Source organism: Echiichthys vipera (genome assembly GCF_963691815.1).
Source record: "Echiichthys vipera genome assembly, chromosome: 18".
Taxonomy (NCBI): Eukaryota; Metazoa; Chordata; class Actinopteri; order Perciformes; family Trachinidae; genus Echiichthys; species Echiichthys vipera.
The window spans coordinates 22,858,395-22,879,664 of NC_139843.1; the positions used below are offsets into that span (position 1 = coordinate 22,858,395).

At 39.8% G+C, this 21,270-nt stretch overlaps 1 protein-coding gene across 1 annotated transcript in view; it reads right to left on the bottom strand.

Moving 5' to 3' along the window:
* ca10a (carbonic anhydrase Xa) overlaps positions 1-21,270 on the bottom strand; it is a gene marked incomplete at its 5' end in the record, with an annotated part of 322,140 nt that overhangs the window by 26,949 nt on the left and 273,921 nt on the right. Inside the window, one exon of the mRNA XM_083932762.1 lies at positions 18,046-18,231. Within this exon, the coding sequence (XP_083788888.1) occupies positions 18,046-18,231 (186 nt within the window). The remainder of the gene's footprint in view (positions 1-18,045; positions 18,232-21,270) is intronic.

The following is a 21,270-nucleotide window of genomic DNA, read 5'->3' on the forward strand; positions in this document are numbered from 1 at the left end:
AGAAATACAATGTGAATGCATGACCAATGACTGAAAAGTGTGACTGTCACGCTCAATGTGTGACACTTGAGAGGCCTGTATAACTTTACTGGTTTATTTTGATGAATGTCTTTTAGCTGTCGCACTTTGGGGGATGGTGTACTTGAGTAGAGAGGTTGGAAGTTTCTGGAGCTGGATCACTGCCTCCTCATTCATTTTAATGAGACCACTTTGTGGCAACAGGGGTGAACACATACGGCAAGCTTCTACATAACAAATGATGGGTCATCAGGCAGGAAGCTGAACCTGGCTCAACTTTTGTCACAGCACAAAGGATGCCTATCAGCAAGACGCTGTATTGGCCAATCAAATTTGTGCAGGTGCATGTTCCTGGTAGACTTCTGGATAAGCCCTTGCATTCTTCTCACTAATGCTGCATGAACAACTTGAAGGATTTCCAGCTTAATGGAGAGAAGAAGTTATTAATTCTAATGGAGGGGGAATGATGGACCAATAGTTTATTGCCTTTTTGTAGCCATCAGCTAAGCTGGCAGATCACATATATGTGATTTCCAATGGGAATATATATATTTTACGGTTTATAAATGATTATAATGTAACATACCATTTCTTTTTACAACCCATTCTTTCCTAAATATGTATAACACTGCTGTGTCCACCAAAGCGTTTTTCTCTGACACCAAAGGATTTTTATAATTCTTTGCAATGGGAGCGCCATGTATTTACACTCAGCTACAAACGGCTATTCTGTGCTGAGCGCTGCACAGTAATTCTTTCTGCTCAAAAAATTTAGAAATGTTCAACTTTGGGTTAAACATTGTACTTGTCACAGTCACTTTTCACCCATCTGTCCAATCACAGTTGAGGAGGGGCGGGATAAGTACCACAAAGATTAACCATTACATTCTACATATGTGTTGAACAACAAAAATCTCACTGGTCTCTGAGTATCCATGTATGAATCCACAGGTCTGTCGTCCCTCTCTACATGCCTAAGTCTTCCCTTCATCCAGAGCAAGGACCGCCATGTTTACCTCCACGGATATTCCGCATAGCAACCAGACACAAAGTGCTATCTTCTAGTGCTGTTTTCAGAGAAATGAAGATGTGTTCAATTCTGGAACTGCTGTGGGGGCAGGGGTTGTGACCAAAAAATAAAGGGACAAGTTGTGTGCACAGAGTTAGTCTTTTTTTGTTTTTTTTAAGTAGAATTTGTTCTGTTCCTCACTGAAAAATGAAGGCAGCTTTCCCTATCTCTCCCTTTAATTCTGCATAGCTGCACTGCGGAGTCTTGATTTTTGAATAGTTATTACAAAGAGGATACACTTGCCACTTCTCATTACCTAAATCAGCAAAACTTGCAGCCAACTACAACAACCTAAAGCTTCTAATTTATTGCCTTTAGGCTGTCTATATTTTAATAGCAATACACACAATGAAGTGCTATGAATATAAAGACAGTAAAGCACTTATTTCAAGCACAAAGGGGCGGTAATGATTTTCAGATCTTTCCCGAAGGCTCTTACGCTTTCTTTCTCCACCTCCATAAACTTCTGATCCTCACTCATTGGCAAAGGACTTGGCATGTACTGTACTGAAGGATATAAATAAACAAATGTAAGAGGAGAGTAATTATGAAATGCTCGATTGGGGAAGCACAGAACGACAGAACGTCTATAAATGCAATCAAGGCAAGAGAGGAAGTGATTAGAGCCCTACGTTGATCTGATTAGAATTTTAGGTGAGCCAAAAGAACTCATCCACACTCCCTCAATGACAAATTGCACAAAGTTTGCTGCTGGTGGGCAATAAAAGGCCAGTGTGGGCCATAATAATGTGAGAATGTCTGCCAAATGGAGCAGAAAAAAAGCGCGAGATGCAGAGCAAAAGAGGGAGAAAATAGAGGTCATAATTAGATACAGAAACAGTTGACGAAAGAGCAATAGATGGACCACTGCAGCACTACATAATTTATCACAGTGTCTCTGTTCACACACACACGCACGCACACGCACACGCAGACACACACACACACACACACACACACACATACACACACACACACACACGCACGCACACACACACACACACACACACACACACACACACACACACACACACACACACACACACACACACACACACACACACACACACACACACACACACACACACACACACAGACTACGGTCACACCTCCAGACATCTAAAAAGGTACAGCCCATTAAGATTCGGCCATAACATTCTGTTCCTGGTACTTATTGAACAGATGTGATGATGACAGAGATGCACAGTTTATACAATAGAGGGTGTGACAGATATTGCAGAGTTAGTACAAATGAGGGTTGGGTTCAATAGCACTTCATTTAATCAGAATCCACTATTGAATCTGCATATCCATTCCAAATCACTTATCAAATCTATTAGGTTCAGCTTCCAATATTTGTTAGTGGAAATCCAAAAAAAGCTAGTTAATGCATCTTTGGCTGTATTTGCATAGTGCTGTTATTCCAAAGCCTCAAATTGGCCTCATCATTCAGTCATCCCACACACAAGCACACAAGCACACATAACACATGCTTGTGGTTTTGAGTCATATGATTAGCATTTATGAAATTAATGTAACCTGAGGATAATTTGTAGTAACTTTGATGATCCTCTGACTATTTATAAAGCATCATCATCAGGTCAAAATTTCAGTTGGCTTTAGAATTCCCTTTAGCCTCAGCTGTACTTGTGCTTATTACCAAACGTTAGCATACCAGCATGCTAAACTAAGATGATGAACATGGAATAAATGGCTCTTACTTCTCCTCGGAGGTATACGTCAGCCAGATGGACGTATCTCCCTCTCCCCCATCGTCACAACTGCCCTTTTTTAGTAAGAGGAATTGGGGTGGAGTCAAAGTCTGACAAGATGGAGACTCTCGTAGGTGAGGACAATTGGATCAAGTTGAGATAATGGACCATGATGTTAAGGCTACGTCTATTTTTTTATACAGTCTATAGTTAACCATCATCTATTGTAGGTAACCCACTGACTACGGACAAGTACCTCATACTACCAACTTCAAAACAGTTAAACTATCCTTTGATATTTGACAATTTTGTCAGTATTAAAGGAGTTTTATTTGTCAAATGGATTTTTTTAACACTTGTTTCTATGGAAAAGCCTCCAAAACAAGAAAAGACCAACATCCCCACACTGAAACACTGAAGGTGATACTAATGGCTCTTTGACGGCAGCTCCCTTGGGCAGTGCCACAAGTTTTCATGCTTCAGGTGTTTCAGTCAGTTAAACCTGAAATGAAGCCACACTGAGTGGAAGGAGTTTGAGACAACACTGAATTGGATATGAAAGGGTCACTTTTGCCAGTGCTCTCTGGAGAGAGAAAGAGAGAGAGAGAAAGAGAGAGAGAGAGAGAGAGAGAGAGAGAGAGAGAGTGTGTGTGTGTGTGTGTGTGTGTGTGTGTGTGTGTGTGTGTGTGTGTGTGTGTGTGTGTGTGTGTGTGTGTGTGTGTGTATGTGTGTGTGTGTGTGTGCTTGTGTGTGTGTGTGTGTGTGTGTGTGTGTGTGTGCTTGTGTGTGTGTGTGTGTGTGTGTGTGTGTGTGTGCTTGTGTGCGTATTTGCGATTGTGTCTGGGGGTCATGACAGCCTCTTTATGGCATGATGGCTGGCCTGGCCCCGGGCAGCGCCGTCGTATAGGGGGGAAAGGTGATGACAATTCTAAGGGCCCACAGCCAGCCAGGGCCCACACACTGCTCCAGTAGCCTCTATGACAAAATGATTATGCACTGAACTAATATATATTCATAAGAATGAATCCGAATTAAAACAAAGCCACAAGTTGTACAATACTCTATATATATGTTTATTCTATTCAATAACCCCCCTGGCCCCTTCTTAGAAAATGGTTTGGTCCACACCGCGGCTCTTTCTTCCCGGGGTTCTTCCTCATCGGAATTAAGTGCTAGCCGGTAGAGAAGCTAACTGCAGCAGAGTCAGTATGCCCCCCAAAAAACACAAGTCTGGACACCAGAAAAGAGTTGAGAAAGAGGTCAGGTGTAGGAACAGCAGAGCAGGGGCCCAAGACATCAAAACCTTTTTTTTTAAGAATGGTGAGAGTAAACTACCGAGGGCGGCTTAAACAATTAGCCTGCTTGTTCATTCATTTAATGTCTGTAATATTACCTTTGACGGGGCGCAGGCTGGAGCCTACGCTAGCTGTCATCGGGCCCCGCTCTGGACAGGTCGCCAGTTCATTAAAAAAAAATCGCCAGGTCATTGTAGAGCGACGGTTCCTAGAGTAGCTATAACTGAACGTTACTAATTTAGGGGCTACCACCGTGACTAGTGTTTCGCACATAACACTGTCGGACAGTGCTCCAGTAAGCGCCCATTCAGAGGCTGCATTCAATTGTATTATGACCCATTCAATTTCTACTCAGTAATTATGAGCATCTGACGAAGGTCAGTTACGTTTTCATGATGTGTTCAATGTGGTCTTGTAAAATGTGTCATTAGTGGGACATTTGAATAGTCTAAATACAAAAAAAGTTAATTGTTCAAAGATTTGTCGTTGTTGTTCTGTTTTTTTGACAACAACAACAAAGTAAAAAAAAGACTATTTAGAATTTTGGACAGTTTACACTGACTTTTGAATGGTTTAAAAATATTTTATCCATATCAGGACTTGAACCAGTCACCTTCTGGTTCCCAAGCCAAGTCCCAACGGACTGAATATATATAATTTAACAATAAACCTTTATCCTCTGCTGCTCCAGAATCAGCAGTGCCTGCTTCATCTGAGTTTGACCCCACAGCAGAACACTGAAAAACAATACAATTGAAGGTGGCAAGGAATAGGGTAGAGGGGCCCACACCGATATTCTTTCAGGGGGCCCAGAATTCCTAGCAACTGCCCTGGCCCCGGGTGTAGGGAAATATGAAGACAGCAAGTCGATAGAGGAAAAGAGGCATTGAACACTAACGGTGAGGTGGGGCTTAAAAGCGCCGGGCTGGAAATGATGCTCTTCATCTCAACTTCCATCCATCCATCCTCCCTCCTTCAGATTAACTGGAGCGTGGATCCACAAGCGCACAAGGCCTGCTACTGCACACAGCGATCCCACTCTCACATAGCTACCGGATTTTTTATTTGAGTGTTTTACTGGCAAAGCAGAACACTGCCAGCACTAGAAATCAACAATTATTATTCCATCATCTGTGCTAATACTCCCCCACGCTTCACTGGTAATTGAACATAATCCCAAATTTAGTCTTCATTCATGCTTTTTCCAGCATGTTCCTTGAAAACAAGGCATTCTGATGTGATTTAAATCCAAGATCCAGCACAATTATAGGACGACACGGTGCAGATGTGTGCAAAATGTGCCGTTCAGCAGTGATTAATGATAATTAGGGGACGAGAAAATAAAACAGAACAAGCTCAACCATCAAAAGCTCTGTGGCCCATAATCTTCCGCAGTGATTTTCCGTGTGTGACTGTGTTTGAAAGAGAACATACGAGGGGGGATTGATCTGTGATTAATGGGGGTTTCAAATGTTTGGAACAGCTGCTCATAGCGAATCCTTTTCAAACACTAACCAAGATTTGTATTAAATATAGCTGGATCCTCTGTTTAACAATAAGCAGTGTCTCCTTCAGTTTGTGGGGCGAACTCTCTGTTCCATTTATCAGATGTAATCCTAATTTAATGTGTTTACACTATTATATATTACTACTAATATTATTCCTATAATATAGGGTTTGAATACACCATTTTGATGTTTTTGTCAAAGATCATGTTGTTTTACAGGGCGGTTGGTGTAACAGTGGTTTGAGCAGTCGCCCCATGTAAAGCAGCCGAAGGTCCTTGTGGCAGTGGCCGTGGGTTTGACTCCAACCTGCGGCCCTTTGCTGCATGTCTCCCTCTCTCTCTCTCTCACCCCATTTCCTGTCTGTCCTTTGGTGCATACAGTGGTAAGATAATAAAACAATGATGATTGATATCATCATATACACATACAGGTGGAAGGCCAATTGAACCGTTTAAACTGTATCTGTGGATGGCTAACTTACCCATAGACCAATAAGCCCATTAAGGAAGCCCTGAAATGCAAGGTGAAAAAAAAATTGGGCATTGTTGGCCAAAAGCTAAGTTTATCTCCTACGTAAGAGATAATATCTCGCACGAGATAAACTTAATTAGGCTGTTTCGAGAAAGCTGTGCCTGACGCACGATACAAAGGAGAGTGAAACTTCAGCAAAATGCAGCATAAACGATATGTTTACCTTATTAGTTAAAGGTTGAATATATATAATCTTTATTAAAAGCTATATTTAAAAAAATATATATAATACACCCACAGGGCGTTTTGAGGGGTACAGAATGAAAGCATTGCTTTTCCATATAAAACATATTTAGTCTGAATTAATATTATTTTTCAATTATTTTACGGGTTTGACAATGACTTTCGGTCCCGTTCGTTTTCTATTGTAGCAGCCAATAGCGTTGGGCGCTGGTTGCCAGGGTTGTCTGTTGTTTGGTGCAGCTACTGTAGGCTGGCACTGGGTGAAATGGAGTTTGCCAATCCTGTAGCTGCTTCGGAGCCTCAGTGAAGGGGGCGTTATTTGTCCCAGCAGCTGGGTGAGCGGAGACGGGCAAAAACCAGAGTCAATATAGGCCGAGCATTCACTCCATGGACTGAGAGAAAGGAGAGAAACGCCATTAAAACGCACGCCCAAATGGCTACGGGATGGCCAGCACAAATCAGTTTAGGCATGACAATGGCTTATTTTGTCCTCTTACAAATAAACATTAAACATTAAATCAATAAATACAAATCAACTACAAAAAAGAAAAACACCAAACAAAAATGGAAACCCGTGAAATGAATCTACTTTGTTTGTTGTATTAAAGTTGATTTTTAAGTCAGCCCACTCCAATGTCAGCTTGTCCTTCAATGCACTAACAGCAATACAGTCACTCTGTGACTGTACTTCAACATTACTTTGATATAATAAAAGACAAGTGTGATGGATCACCTACGTTTCAGGTATGAGCACAAAGCACTAGCTGCCTGAAGGAAGGAAATCAATCTACTAATGGTATACTTTAGAATATGATTAGATGTGGTATTGGAAAGAAAAATGTCTCATAAGTTTCTCAGCATTTGCATGGGTCAAATAGGACTGTATGAATAAAAGATCAGTTTTGACCTGACTGTCTGAATTCTTCTTTTTTATCAGAGGATAATGGGAGTGTAAAAACAAGAGCCAACCTGGTGGAAAGAATAATATTTGGAATATTTTAGCACTTATTAGAAGGTGTTTCATTTTCAGATTAGACTGTGAAGGATATCCAGGGGAGCAGATATACACACACAGCATAAATTAACCCCCAATACTGGAACATTTTGTATATTATCAACTTAGCAAATAACTGTTCACCAAGTTAATAGCTGATCGAGCAAAACATGGTGACATTGATGTCAGAGACTCCTCTGCTTTTAATTGGTTTAAGGTTGGTGGTGGTGAATAGCAGATGCCATTAGGAGCAGACAGAGAGCAGCAGCTCAATACGGCTACATGACTTTGTAATGTAGCTTCTGTCTCATTGTGCTCTCAGGATATAACAATGACAATGACAATTTCAATTCTTTATAGAAAGTTACTTTACCTTTAATAACCACTAGATGTTGATTAAACATTATCATACAGACATACATCCCTGTTATATGGGCTCAAATGATGTGAACATCTAAACAACTGGGGACATTGTTTGACCCTTTATGTGCCTGTATAAACACCTCTTGTTGCCATGGCAATTTGATTGTGTGAGCAAGGACTTTATATAGATATGTACAGTATGTTCATCAGCATACTCATTACATCCTCTTGCCTCAACAACAAAAAAAGGCAAATGACAATTATTTTGAAAACAACAGATAAGGCTGTTCAATTTAACTCTGTTGGAAACACACGACCGCAGTGATAAAGTGACCGTTATATTTTACATGAAACGGAACTACTAAAGTTAAGGCAACAAAACTACGTGGTAAGGGTTACAGAGAGAGCATGGATTGGCTTAGTTGTGAGCTGTGTCCCAAATCAGGGGCTGCAGCCCTACGAGGCTGCGTTTGAAGGCCGAAAGCGTCACAGCGATGCGTCCAAGGCTGTTCCATTTCAAAGGCTCCTTCAAATGCAGCCAAGAAGTGCGGTCTACTTTATAGATTTTGTTTTTAATGATTGAACTTCAAAACTGATTGAATGATACTTTTATGATTAACCGCTTAATGAAAACATATTACTCTGTATATACATATTTATATAGTATATAGGAACGGCAAACGTTGGGGGTGGAAATGGCAAAACAGGAAGTCCTCCGTAGGCCAGACCTTCTCATTTCAGGATATTTCTGGGACTCGGACTTCATGTACCGCGAATGCCACATCCTCCGAAGGCTGCAGCTTGGAACTAAAATGTTGTTGAATTTTCGGTTTCAAACGACACATGAATACGTCATCTGACTTCCTCGTTTGCTCCTGTGATAATTAATACGGCCACTAGAGGGAGCAGTCTGGCCTTCTTCTACCCACATGTCAGGAACAGATAATGATTCATATAAATACAAATGTATGTTAAGGGCAGATAAGGCAGCGAATATCATCAATACACTGGTTAATCCTACCAAAGTCTGTATATATTTGAATATTTTGACTATCTTGACGCTGATGACTTTTTATTTTATCTAAGGCTTATTTTATGTCATATGTACATGTATGCATGTGTGTGTGTGTGTGTGTGTGTGTGTTTGTGTGTGTAGTTTGTACCGTGTGGGTGATGAGTTTTATTTGATGGCAGTTTCTTTAATGTATTCATTTCATCTTTTAGTATCATGGGTCATGGTGTGTAATAAAATGGAATTAAAGATGCATGTGCACGCACGCAGACACACACACACACACGCAAGAATAAGTGTTAGGACATATAAAGGGGTGACACACATACACACCATCCTCCCACAGGCTGCCATTACAAACGGATGCTTTGCTTTAAAAAGTTGTAATATTTTTGTCTTTGTTCAGGTTTCAAGGACATGCACAGCCACCGCTAATGTGCAGATGGGGATGAGAGGGAGATAGAGTGAGCGAGAGAAAGAGAGAGAGAGGGAATTTTCTGCATTTTTGATAATGAAACATCTTATTGGACCTTGAAGGCTTTAGCAGGGATGGGCTATTGGGGGAGGTGGAGGAGGAGTAGGAGGAGGAGGAGAGGAATGTTTTCCTGTTGCCATTTCAATCAGAAACGGTTGTTTGTGAGGAGAACATGTCAAAAGGTGGGATGTTTAAAAAAACACATCTGTTACCAACCTTTCATGGCCTTGTTTCCCTGCAGTTTGTCAAGTCAACTATCTGTCTATCTGAGCAGACAGACACATGTTTTGCTGAAAAATGCAGCTATTGTTAAGTCCTCATAGAGAGGGACTGGAAACAGATATAGAGATTGGACCACATGCCGCCAATAAACTGTGGATTTGCTTGGAGAAAGAACAAAACTGAATGAAAATAAAATTGACAATTGTGCTTTAGTTAAACAAAATAATGTGTATTGTTGTTTTTGTGCCATTACTGGACTCACCCAAACCCTGACAATGACTCTGATAGAAAAATTAAGTGTATATTTAGATCTTTAACCACCATGAGCTACCGACATCATGCTCATGGCTCAGGTCCATAGTAGTTTACATACAGTCATGTTTACATGCTGTTATGTTCAAAAAAACGTTTTTTTCATACTGTCTATCTGAATATACCTGCATTTACCCTCTGTCTGAAAACCTTCATTTTAGCACTCATGTCTGAACTTAACTGTCACCTTTTGTTGCCTAAACTTATTCATCACCTTTTGTTGCGTAAACTTAACCATCACCTTTTGTTGCCTAAACTTGATCATCACCTTTTGTTGCCTAAACTTAACCGTCACCTTTTGTTGCCTAAACTTAATCATCACCCTTTGTTGCCTAAACTTAACCGTCACCTTTTGCTGCCTAAACTTAACTGTCACCTTTTGTTGCCTAACTTATTCATCACCTTTTGTTGCCTTAACTTATTTATCACCTTTTGTTGCCTAAACGTAATCATCACCTTTTGTTGCCTAAACTTACCCGTCACCTTTTGTTGGCTAAACTTAATCGTCACCTTTTGTTGCCTAAACTTAACCATCAACTTTTGTTGCCTAAACTTAACTGTCACCTTTTGTTGCCTAAACTTAATCATCACCTTTTGTTGCCTAAACTCACCATCACCTTTTGTTGCCTAAACTTAATCTTCACCTTTTGTTGCCTAAACGTAATCGTCACCATTTGTTGTCTAAACCTAATCATCACCTTTTGTTGCCTAAACTTAACCATCGCCTTTTGTTGCCTAAACTTAATCATCACCTTCTGTTGCCTAAACTTAACCGTCACCTTTTGTTGCCTAAACCTAATCATCACATTTTGTTGCCTAAACTGAATCATCACCTTTTGTTGCCTAAACTTAACCGTCACCTTTTGTTGCCTAAGCTTAATCGTCACCTTTTGTTGCCTAAACTTAACCGTCACCTTTTGCTGCCTAAACTTAACTGTCACTTTTTGTTGCCTAAACTTAGTCATCACCTTTTGTTGCCTAAACTTAACCGTCTCCTTTTGTTGCCTAAACTTAATCATCACCTTTTGTTGCCTAAACTTGATCATCACCTTTTGTTGCCTAAACTTAACTGTCACCTTTTGTTGCCTAAACTTAACTGTCACCTTTTGTTGCCTTACTTATTCATCACCTTTTGTTGCCTAAACTTATTTATCACTTTTTGTTGCCTAAACGTAATCATCACCTTTTGTTGCCTAAACTTAATCATCACCTTTTTTTGCCTAAACTTAACCATCACCTTTTGTTGCCTAAACTTGATCATCACCTTTTGTTGCCTAAACTTAACCGTCACCTTTTGTTGCCTAAACTTAACCGTCACCTTTTGCTGCCTAAACTTAACTGTCACCTTTTGTTGCCTAACTTATTCATCACCTTTTGTTGCCTAAACTTAACCATCGCCTTTTGTTGCCTAAAAGTAATCATCACCTTTTTTTTGCCTAAACTTACCCGTCACCTTTTCTTGGCTAAACTTAATCGTCACCTTTTGTTGCCTAAACTTAACCGTCACATTTTTGTTGCCTAAACTTAATCATCACGTTTTGTTGCCTAAACTTAACCATCACCTTTTGTTGCCTAAACTTAACCGTCACCTTTTGCTGCCTAAACTTAACTGTCACCTTTTGTTGCCTAAACTTATTCATCACCTTTTGTTGCCTAAACTTAACCGTCTCCTTTTGTTGCCTAAACTTAAATCATCACCTTTTGTTGCCTAAACTTGATCATCACCTTTTGTTGCCTAAACTTAACTGTCACCTTTTGTTGCCTAAACTTAACTGTCACCTTTTGTTGCCTTACTTATTCATCACCTTTTGCTGCCTAAACTTAACTGTCACCTTTTGTTGCCTAAACTCACCATCACCTTTTGTTGCCTAAACTTAATCTTCACCTTTTGTTGCCTAAACATAATCGTCACCATTTATTGTCTAAACCTAATCATCACCTTTTGTTGCCTAAACTTAACCATCTCCTTTTGTTGCCTAAACTTAATCATCACCTTCTGTTGCCTAAACTTAACCGTCACCTTTTGTTGCCTAAACTTAATCGTCACCTTTTGTTGCCTAAACTTAATCATCACCTTTTGTTGCCTAAACTTAACCGTCACATTTTTGTTGCCTAAACTTAATCATCACCTTTTGTTGCCTAAACTTAACCATCACCTTTTGTTGCCTAAACTTAACCGTCACCTTTTGCTGCCTAAACTTAACTGTCACCTTTTGTTGCCTAAACTTATTCATCACCTTTTGTTGCCTAAACTTAACCGTCTCCTTTTGTTGCCTAAACTTAACCATCACCTTTTGTTGCCTAAACTTGATCATCACCCTTTGTTGCCTAAACTTAACCGTCACCCTTTGCTGCCTAAACTTAACTGTCACCTATTGTTGCCTTAACTTATTTATCACCTTTTGTTGCCTAAACGTAATCATCACCTTTTGTTGCCTAAACTTACCCGTCACCTTTTGTTGGCTAAACTTAATCGTCACCTTTTGTTGCCTAAACTTAACCATCACCTTTTGTTGCCTAAACTTAACTGTCACCTTTTGTTGCCTAAACCTAATCATCACCTTTTGTTGCTTAAACTTAACCATTACCTTTTGCTGCCTAAACTTAACTGTCACCTTTTGTTGCCTAACTTATTTATCACCTTTTGTTGCCTAAATTTATTTATCACCTTTTGTTGCCTAAACGTAATCATCACCTTTTGTTAAAATTGACAATTGTGCTTTAGTTAAACAAAATAATGTGTATTGTTGTTTTTGTGCCATTACTGGACTCACCCAAACCCTGACAATGACTCTGATAGAAAAATTAAGTGTATATTTAGATCTTTAACCACCATGAGCTACCGACATCATGCTCATGGCTCAGGTCCATAGTAGTTTACATACAGTCATGTTTACATGCTGTTATGTTCAAAAAAACGTTTTTTTCATACTGTCTATCTGAATATACCTGCATTTACCCTCTGTCTGAAAACCTTCATTTTAGCACTCATGTCTGAACTTAACTGTCACCTTTTGTTGCCTAAACTTATTCATCACCTTTTGTTGCGTAAACTTAACCATCACCTTTTGTTGCCTAAACTTGATCATCACCTTTTGTTGCCTAAACTTAACCGTCACCTTTTGTTGCCTAAACTTAATCATCACCCTTTGTTGCCTAAACTTAACCGTCACCTTTTGCTGCCTAAACTTAACTGTCACCTTTTGTTGCCTAACTTATTCATCACCTTTTGTTGCCTTAACTTATTTATCACCTTTTGTTGCCTAAACGTAATCATCACCTTTTGTTGCCTAAACTTACCCGTCACCTTTTGTTGGCTAAACTTAATCGTCACCTTTTGTTGCCTAAACTTAACCATCAACTTTTGTTGCCTAAACTTAACTGTCACCTTTTGTTGCCTAAACTTAATCATCACCTTTTGTTGCCTAAACTCACCATCACCTTTTGTTGCCTAAACTTAATCTTCACCTTTTGTTGCCTAAACGTAATCGTCACCATTTGTTGTCTAAACCTAATCATCACCTTTTGTTGCCTAAACTTAACCATCGCCTTTTGTTGCCTAAACTTAATCATCACCTTCTGTTGCCTAAACTTAACCGTCACCTTTTGTTGCCTAAACCTAATCATCACATTTTGTTGCCTAAACTGAATCATCACCTTTTGTTGCCTAAACTTAACCGTCACCTTTTGTTGCCTAAGCTTAATCGTCACCTTTTGTTGCCTAAACTTAACCGTCACCTTTTGCTGCCTAAACTTAACTGTCACTTTTTGTTGCCTAAACTTAGTCATCACCTTTTGTTGCCTAAACTTAACCGTCTCCTTTTGTTGCCTAAACTTAATCATCACCTTTTGTTGCCTAAACTTGATCATCACCTTTTGTTGCCTAAACTTAACTGTCACCTTTTGTTGCCTAAACTTAACTGTCACCTTTTGTTGCCTTACTTATTCATCACCTTTTGTTGCCTAAACTTATTTATCACTTTTTGTTGCCTAAACGTAATCATCACCTTTTGTTGCCTAAACTTAATCATCACCTTTTGTTGCCTAAACTTAACCGTCACCTTTTGCTGCCTAAACTTAACTGTCACCTTTTGTTGCCTAAACTTATTCATCACCTTTTGTTGCCTAAACTTAACCGTCTCCTTTTGTTGCCTAAACTTAAATCATCACCTTTTGTTGCCTAAACTTGATCATCACCTTTTGTTGCCTAAACTTAACTGTCACCTTTTGTTGCCTAAACTTAACTGTCACCTTTTGTTGCCTTACTTATTCATCACCTTTTGCTGCCTAAACTTAACTGTCACCTTTTGTTGCCTAAACTCACCATCACCTTTTGTTGCCTAAACTTAATCTTCACCTTTTGTTGCCTAAACATAATCGTCACCATTTATTGTCTAAACCTAATCATCACCTTTTGTTGCCTAAACTTAACCATCTCCTTTTGTTGCCTAAACTTAATCATCACCTTCTGTTGCCTAAACTTAACCGTCACCTTTTGTTGCCTAAACTTAATCGTCACCTTTTGTTGCCTAAACTTAATCATCACCTTTTGTTGCCTAAACTTAACCGTCACATTTTTGTTGCCTAAACTTAATCATCACCTTTTGTTGCCTAAACTTAACCATCACCTTTTGTTGCCTAAACTTAACCGTCACCTTTTGCTGCCTAAACTTAACTGTCACCTTTTGTTGCCTAAACTTATTCATCACCTTTTGTTGCCTAAACTTAACCGTCTCCTTTTGTTGCCTAAACTTAACCATCACCTTTTGTTGCCTAAACTTGATCATCACCCTTTGTTGCCTAAACTTAACCGTCACCCTTTGCTGCCTAAACTTAACTGTCACCTATTGTTGCCTTAACTTATTTATCACCTTTTGTTGCCTAAACGTAATCATCACCTTTTGTTGCCTAAACTTACCCGTCACCTTTTGTTGGCTAAACTTAATCGTCACCTTTTGTTGCCTAAACTTAACCATCACCTTTTGTTGCCTAAACTTAACTGTCACCTTTTGTTGCCTAAACCTAATCATCACCTTTTGTTGCTTAAACTTAACCATTACCTTTTGCTGCCTAAACTTAACTGTCACCTTTTGTTGCCTAACTTATTTATCACCTTTTGTTGCCTAAATTTATTTATCACCTTTTGTTGCCTAAACGTAATCATCACCTTTTGTTGCCTAAACTTACCTGTCACCTTTTGTTGGCTAAACTTAATCGTCACCTTTTGTTGCCTAAACGTAATCGTCACCATCTGTCGTCTACACTTAACGTTTACCTTTTGTTACCTAAACTTACCCGTCACCTTGGTAACCTAAACTGGTCACCATTTTGCGGCATTTAATAGAGCGTCATATTTCGTAAGATATCATATGAACCTCTCTCCCTAGTCTACCCTTTACAGACATGCCCAGGTCAGCAGTATATGTCACATAGAAGTGGTAGACATCATGAAAGCTGTGAACCTTAAGATTTTGGAATTTTGGGTTGATACCATTTGTTTATTCACTGAGTTGATGCTAAAGTTACATTTTTTTTGACTACTTGAGAGTTGATTTAAAACCAAAAAGATCATAAAATCCCTCCCAAATACCACACTGGCTAACTGTAAAATAAGAAAGCAAAGTCCTCCAATACAGTGTTAACCTGCAAAGGGCAAATCAGTGAAGGCAGGGGAAAAGTAAAACATGGAGCCCTGAAGGAGCATTGATATACTGTGTGTGTGTGTGTGTCTGTGTGTCTGTGTGTGTGTGTCTGTGTCTGTGTGTGCGTGTGTGCACCAAGGTGTCCTCTCAGGCTTGGGTTATTGCTCTCTCCACCCCGAAGGACACAGTAAACACTTGTTTTATTATGATTTGAATATCAGCTCTCAGACTCTGCAGGAGGATAAATGTTTATCATTAATTATAATAAATTTCCCTGTCAAGACTGCAATTATTTTGTTGCCACACAAATTGGTTATTCATATAATGGCAGTGGTGGAATGCAGCGACTTGAGTGACTCATGATTTTGTTGAACAATCAAAGCCAGGGAAGCTAATTGTTTCGCTCGTCAAACTTTTTAAATGGCAGTGCGACAGTGTGTGTTCATATGTGTGCAGGGACAGAGCGTGTGTGTGAGAGAAAGAAAGAGAGAGAGTTAAACTGTCATCTCAAAGACAAGTTTGTTCCTGCTGAAAGCACGGATGCAAGTCACAGCCATCATGTGAAAACTCATTTAGAGCGTCACACGGTTCTTTACAGATTGGGGGAAATTCTGGCTCCTTTAGGTGTGAAAACATTCTCTTCCACTGAAATAACTTACAAAATGTATGATGGAGAAGTTGAAAATCAAAGCCATTCAACAGAGTGCAGATAGCTTACAGGGCAGCTGAATTCTCGCAATATCACAAGAGCACGCAGAACAGTGAGGTCACCGGTGGTTCAGACCAGTTAGCATCCTGTGAGGAGCCGGTGTCAGCTACGGCTGTGGTATAGGAGTGTGTGTTAGCTGACTGTTTGTTCAAAACAACAATGGCAGCTCCTAAAGAGGTTAGTGTGGATGATATTATAGGTAATGTCTTTATCAGGGGTTAATGGACGATTGATGACTCCAGACGCTTCCAGTGGTTGGAGTCCATTAATTCCTGATTATGGACACCATGTCGAGGTCCGTTCTCTCAACTTGATTCAATCGTACTCGCCTTCTGGAGTCTCCATCTTGTCAGACTTAGACTCTGCCTCATTTCTCTTACCAAAAAAGGGCATGTATGTGACGTTGGGGGGAGGGAGATACGTCCATCTGGCTGACGTATACCTCTGAGGAGAAGTGAGGGCCAGAGGGTATGCGTCAATCAAGAGGCCATGCCCCTAATTATTCATAAACTTTAACCTCCAATAGCATAAAAACTAGCCTGGTACAAAATCACCCCCCTAAGTGTTGTCATGGAGATATGACCTAAACATACAGACTAGAATGTTTTTTTGTACCAGGCCTTAAATAGGTTTAATGATGCTGTGAAAACGGCCTGTTTAACATGGGGGTCAATGAGAAACTGCTCTATTATGAAACACTCAGAGAATTGCAGTTTTGGCACTTCCTTATTGGATCAACCAGGAAGTCACTTTTCTGTGGTCACTTGCTAAATAAAATTTTTCATTTATACTTGAATGCATTTTAGCAATTAAAATCTGAAGTTTTTTCAAACAATAACTACCTTTGCCTCCTTGTTAAATACACATTACACAGCACTCCTCCTCTACAGTTAGTTAGGTTATTTGTGTATTTGCTCATATGTGGAGACGGACGGACTGTGCACACAAGCAGAACCGTTTTACCAACAGAAAACCAATTGCTTCTCTAATTTACTTAATCTGCCAAAATAAATAATCATAATAATATAATAATTATATAAATAACAACGCACCAGCTGCAGGCCACCTGGCTTTTAAAGAAAATGGGAGAAAACAGTCTGGTTGGTTTCAAGTGGTATCGTTGGTGCTGCTGTCTCAAAGACATAATTTTCTGTCTTCCTCAGAGCTAACTCAGAGCCCAGGTCACATTGCATTTGTTTTCAACAGAGACAGTGATAACATATTTTTTGATGTTGACATTCATAGGAACAGAGTGAAACACCCGGCAGTATTAGGATGTGTTATGTGCTGATCGAGCCTAGTAGAAAGAACGGTTCTGATCACTCTCCCTTTTCCTCTGTCAATGGGGCTCTTTTTGTTTTATGTGTAACATTACCTAGTTAAATGCCCTCTGTTAAGCAGTGAGGAGGTGTTCCGTTAATGTTATATGTCAAGGGCTTTTATTGTGATAGGTAAGAAGGAAGTAGTGAAGCTGTGATGCGCTGTTGTTGATGATGTGGAAGGGAAAATAATTTGCTGTCTTAGTTCAGACTATGAAGCCTCCATGTTATTATTGTATTACCTTCATAAACAGGGACGACTTTAAGCACTTCCCTCTTCCATTGTGCCGTAAAGAGAGGCATCATTTTGCCAGCTGCCAGACTGAATTGCATAGTGATAGTGGTGGTGCCATTTTTCTCTAGCTCTTCATATTATGCAATCAACATTTACTTCAGAATTATAAGTTAAAACAGCACTTTAAGAACCAGCTGTTGTAATTTGTCAGTGGCTAAAAGTTTAACTTGTAGTTTTTTTAGAATTCAAATCAAACAGTCAAAAAATCAAATCTTTGAACAATTTGTTAGCAGTACAGCTACACCATGACATATCAACTTGGCCAATTAACTGACACAGTTACTTGGTATGAAGCATGAATGAAATGTTTTGGGGGAGTTTCCACCTTTTGCAGATATGCCATTAAGTCTGTTCCGACAAAGTCTGTTCACACAAAGTGTACACACCTCTCCGGAGAAGGCCTGTCCGTTCAGCAGGTGCTCGGAGCCCTGGCCGTCCTCGCTGCCGAAGTGTAGCCGGATCTCCTCCAGACGATGGCTGTACGTCATTGGCCCTCCAGAGATGTTCACCAGATGCTCCTTGTCCAATCGCAGAGAGACATGGCGGCCAGTGTTGTACATCGTCCCTCCCACCTGGAGAAGAAGACAGGAGGCGTGATTGATTACACAAGAACAATTATATTCCAAAGAAGAAACATACAGTCAGCAGAGTTGCCTTGAATGTAACGTATTCGTTGTAACACACACTTTTTCTCTTGCTACATAAATGCTATCATGACCACATCATGTTGGCATGTGGTCAGTGCAGTGCTAAACCGCCCTGAGAAATATCAACAGAATTCGTCCACTCTGCAGGGGAATGTTGGCTGGAAAAATGGTATAGAGTCAGAAAATTAAACCAGATATTTGCTGATGACTGTGTCTTTTATATGCAGTTTTTATTACATTAAGTTATTGTTATCTTTAAGCTCTTTTGTTAATTTTGTTTCTTTTTTTTTCACCAGTCAAAATAGTTTCAGTCAATACCAATTATTTCACTGCTTATTTTCCTTTTAGTTTATGATAATAAGCTTGAACCTAAAGATCAACAAAAGGGCTTTGTATGGTTAAGGAAAACAAAATGAAATACTTAGGCTTCTGAGAAATCATCGCATAGACAAGCATTTTAGGCTGGAAATATGTCAAATGAAATGGTCTTATCTCATAACCATGTTTTTTTTTAATATTTTTCGCAGCAGGCTTATTTTTGTACAAAAATGAAAGTCTGCCAAAACTATGCAAGAAACTCACAAAAACTTACACCAGACTACATGAAAGGATGTCTGCTATTTTGTAAAATGTTTTTTAAAGCTGTAGAACAATTATTACTGAATGCTGAGTATTCTCTCAATTTCGTCTCTGTCTTCTGGTGGATCATTTGTTTAGTAAGAGCTTGAAAAAAAGTACAGAAAATGAGTTTCTCTTGAAGTCTTTTTCAGCCATATTAGCTCTGGTTTCAATAATAGGGAGATGTTGTTGTCTTGCATTTTTGACAGCTTAGGAATTAGAGTTTCCATTGAAGCTTGTATCATCAGGAACAGTCCTGAGGGCTTTATTTAATTAGGTAGCGGTTTGAGCAGGAGGGAGAGGCAATATTGTAAACCACAACACTGGAACAGACAAAAGAGAGAGAGGAGTGTCAAGTGAAAAGAAAGGACAGGTAAATAGGGTAAAATCATCGGAATCAGCTCACAATCGATACATTGTGAGTTTTTAGGGGAAAGGCGGCATTACAAAAGCCTTGGATAACGATCTTTATCGGTAGCTCTGTTTATTTATTCATGATGTGGAGTTGTTTCAAAGGGAAGCATTGATATTCATGCCACGACTTTGGGTGGACTTCCATCGTTCTTATCTGCCTCTTTCTCTTCTCTTTCCACTCCCTTTGCTTTCCCTCCTCTCTAGCTCCTTCATTTCTTTTACCACTTTCAAAATTATCACCACCACCTCCCAGCACCCCTCCTCTAAATTCCCAGAGAAAGAAGTCTGCCCACACATTGTAAATATTTTATAGAAGCTCTGAAAAATCAATGGTTTGAAAGGAGAAAGAGAGAGGAAGAGGGAGCGATGCAAAGAGGAGATAAGTCTCGGGAGCAGAAGGAGAGAGGTATGTCGGATTTAGTGCCGAAAGAGGGAAAAGGTAGAGGAGAGAGTGAAGGGAAGTCTTTTAGGATTTCCAGCAAGATGACAAGGGAGAAGTAAGACCCCTGAAAAGGGCAGAAAAATCTCTCCCTCAAGACCTCCTCTGGCTGTTATTCATGAGGCAGAAGTGATGAGAGTCTGTGGACTCTCCTAAAACATCAGAAATAAAGAATGTCCAGCAGGCTGCTGATGAAGGACAGAGTGGGATAATAAGCTCTTCATATGCAGCGCTGCAAATCACATGGGATGACACTACATAGCTCAAAGTGTGCGTGCCCCAACATCACACCCATATGTCATTCATAAACATCTCCATATCTTTGTCATTGCACACAAAAATAACTGTTTTTCAATGTCTTTCAATATAACAGTAACAATATAAAGTTGCAGTCGGCAATATTAGTGTGATCATATTCACTGAGGCCGTCACTCTGCTCTGATAGAACAACTTAAATCATCCGGTCTTTCTGGTCCAAAAAAAAATGCACCTGTACATCCATCTAGAGCCTGTTATTTGTTTCGCAAAAATCCACCGCATCCATTTCATCCTGTCCACTCAGCACAGTTCACTGTTTGTGAATGCCACACGCCACAGATCCCTCCTCCCTCCTTGCGCATGTTGGAATATCACAGGCACACACCTCAAGCTAGGCATACGCTAAATGATGTTAGCAGTTGCTATCTATGAGTAAGTTAGCCAGCCTTCCTCCATGTAGCGTGCACTCTATAATGTTTATTGATGAGAGAAGACACAGGCATGTTCACAGAAGGCCTGTGCACATGCACTGACGAGCACTCGATGGAAGGGAGCGGAGGAGCTCGGTTGTAGAGGGGGAGGGGCATGAGAGTTGTAAACATTCAAACCAACTCTGGTTAGGGATTTCCGTGATTAGTTGACCAGCCGTTGACTCTGAGCGTTTCTGAACAGTGAAACTCTTCCCTACCCGTCACATAGCCTATCAACACATTTTGATGCTCCATGCTCATGGATTATGTTGTGAATGTAACTAAAAACTATTTACATTACTTTAACGTATTCTCATCAACAGGTTCGTAGGATATCATATGAAAAGTAGTGCATAAAAATGTGTATGATATCCTAAGAAATAGGATGTTCTATCTAATGCAGGAAATTGGGGTGTGGAAGTGGATCGCCATGGTTTCATTACAAAATATGCATCCGTATACGTGAAGATCAACGTTCTTCAGCACCGTATTGCAATATGTGGAGTGCACACCATTTGCAGTGCATTCACTTTTAGTTAAAAATATATTGAATACACACAAAATGAAAAAGGGAAATACACACACAATTTTGTGCATTGCTTTTGGACTGTATCATACGAACCGTGAATGAGAACAGCAGGCAAAACTACATGGTTAGATTTGGAAAAGATCGTGGTCCGGGTTTCAACAAGTTGATTAACAATGTGGTTTCAAACAAAACTACTTGGTATGGGTTAGGAAAAGATCTTGCACGAAAGTATGTGG